Genomic DNA, 1,476 nt, shown 5'->3' on the forward strand with positions numbered 1-1,476 from the left:
CCGAGGACCTATCCACGTCATCATTTACCCAGAATGCTTTGTGTGCAAATAAAATGGCTCTGTCCATGTTAAAATATATTTTTAAAAATGATAAAAACTAAACATCCTACAGTATTTTTACAGTTAAAATATGTTTATTGAATAAAGTCTAATGTTACAACTAATCGTGGATCCTTTAAAGTCAAAAGGAGAGAAATAAAAACATTTTTTAAACATCTGGCTTCATTTGGATTGGGTGGGGGGAGGGGGGGGTGTCGGCACGCGCTGATTGGAAAACGTGATGACGTGCACGCTCCTTTTGGAAGCTGAGGCTCCGGTCCCGGGGAGGACCGGGGGAGGGTTCTGGTCCTCCGGATCCTTCCGTTCCGAACTCTCAGATGTGACATCAATAATTCAGGCGCCGCGCGCAGCTCAGCCTCAGCTCCTCTCACGCGCTATGAGTTCTGCGACCACCTTCGGTTCGGCGCGAGACTCCTCACGTACCACAGTGACCCAAGAAGAGCGGTTCTGAGAACTGCGACCACCAGGTCCAGAGGAGTCCAGGTCCAGAGGAGTCCAGGTCCAGAGGAGACCAGGACCACAGGAGTCCAGGTGAGAACTGGAGACTTGAGAGAAGAAAAGGCAGGAGAGGCTGTTTAAAACCAGAACCCTGAACCCGGACAGAACTCTGCAGGTCAAACTGATCCAGAACCTAGAACCCGGACCGATCTGTGCAGGTTTAGCAGGAGAACATCTGGAAACTCTAAAAGGAGGACCAGAACCCGCGGAGACGGTCCGGTTCGGCATGCTGCTCCTCTACCTGTTCAGTGCCGTGTGGATCGCGGCCAGCCCGGTTCGGGCTCAGAATGAGACCGAACCCATCGTCCTGGAGGGGAAGTGCCTGGTGGTCTGTGACTCCAACCCGACCTCGGATCCCACCGGGACCGCGCTCGGGATCTCCGTGCGCTCCGGCAGCGCCAAGGTGGCGTTCTCTGCGCTCCGGAACACGAACCACGAACCGTCCGAGATGAGCAACCGGACCATGGTCATCTACTTCGACCGGGTAGGACCAGAACCTGATTGGTTCCGTTTCTTGAAAGAAAAACAGCTTTTTTTTTTCTGAAAAAAGAATTTAGATCACAGGTGGTTCTGCTGAAACACCGGTTCTGTTCTGCTGAAACACCGGTTCTGTTCGGCTGAAACACCGGTTCTGTTTCTGAAGGTAAATAAAAAACTCTTTATTATTCATAAAAAATAAAATAAAATAAAAGGCTGAAAAGTTCCTGTGGTTCTGATGAAATAAAGGTTCTGTTCAGTTCATCAGAACAGTTTATTTTGGATAAAATCTAAAACTATCCTGGGATCAGCACAGAACCGCTCCGAGTCCTGCAGCAGGTCCAACAGAACCGCTCAGAGTCCTGCAGCAGGTCCAACAGAACCGCTCAGAGTCCTGCAGCAGGTCCAACAGAACCGCTCAGAGTCCTGCAGCAGGTCCAA

The 1,476-nt window shown here is 50.3% G+C and overlaps 1 protein-coding gene across 1 annotated transcript; it reads left to right on the forward strand.

The window, feature by feature from the left end:
* Positions 1 to 226: 226 nt before the first annotated feature.
* LOC106535919 (cerebellin-1) lies at positions 227 to 1,044 on the forward strand (the record flags this gene model as incomplete). Its single annotated transcript, XM_014033069.1, is given in 1 exon segment — positions 227 to 1,044. A coding segment is annotated over 1 exon segment (260 nt), but the record flags the coding sequence as incomplete, so codon positions are not given.
* Between the last annotated feature and the right edge of the window lie 432 nt (positions 1,045 to 1,476).

Source organism: Austrofundulus limnaeus, unplaced genomic scaffold (genome assembly GCF_001266775.1).
Source record: "Austrofundulus limnaeus strain Quisiro unplaced genomic scaffold, Austrofundulus_limnaeus-1.0 Scaffold1616, whole genome shotgun sequence".
NCBI lineage: Eukaryota > Metazoa > Chordata > Actinopteri > Cyprinodontiformes > Rivulidae > Austrofundulus > Austrofundulus limnaeus.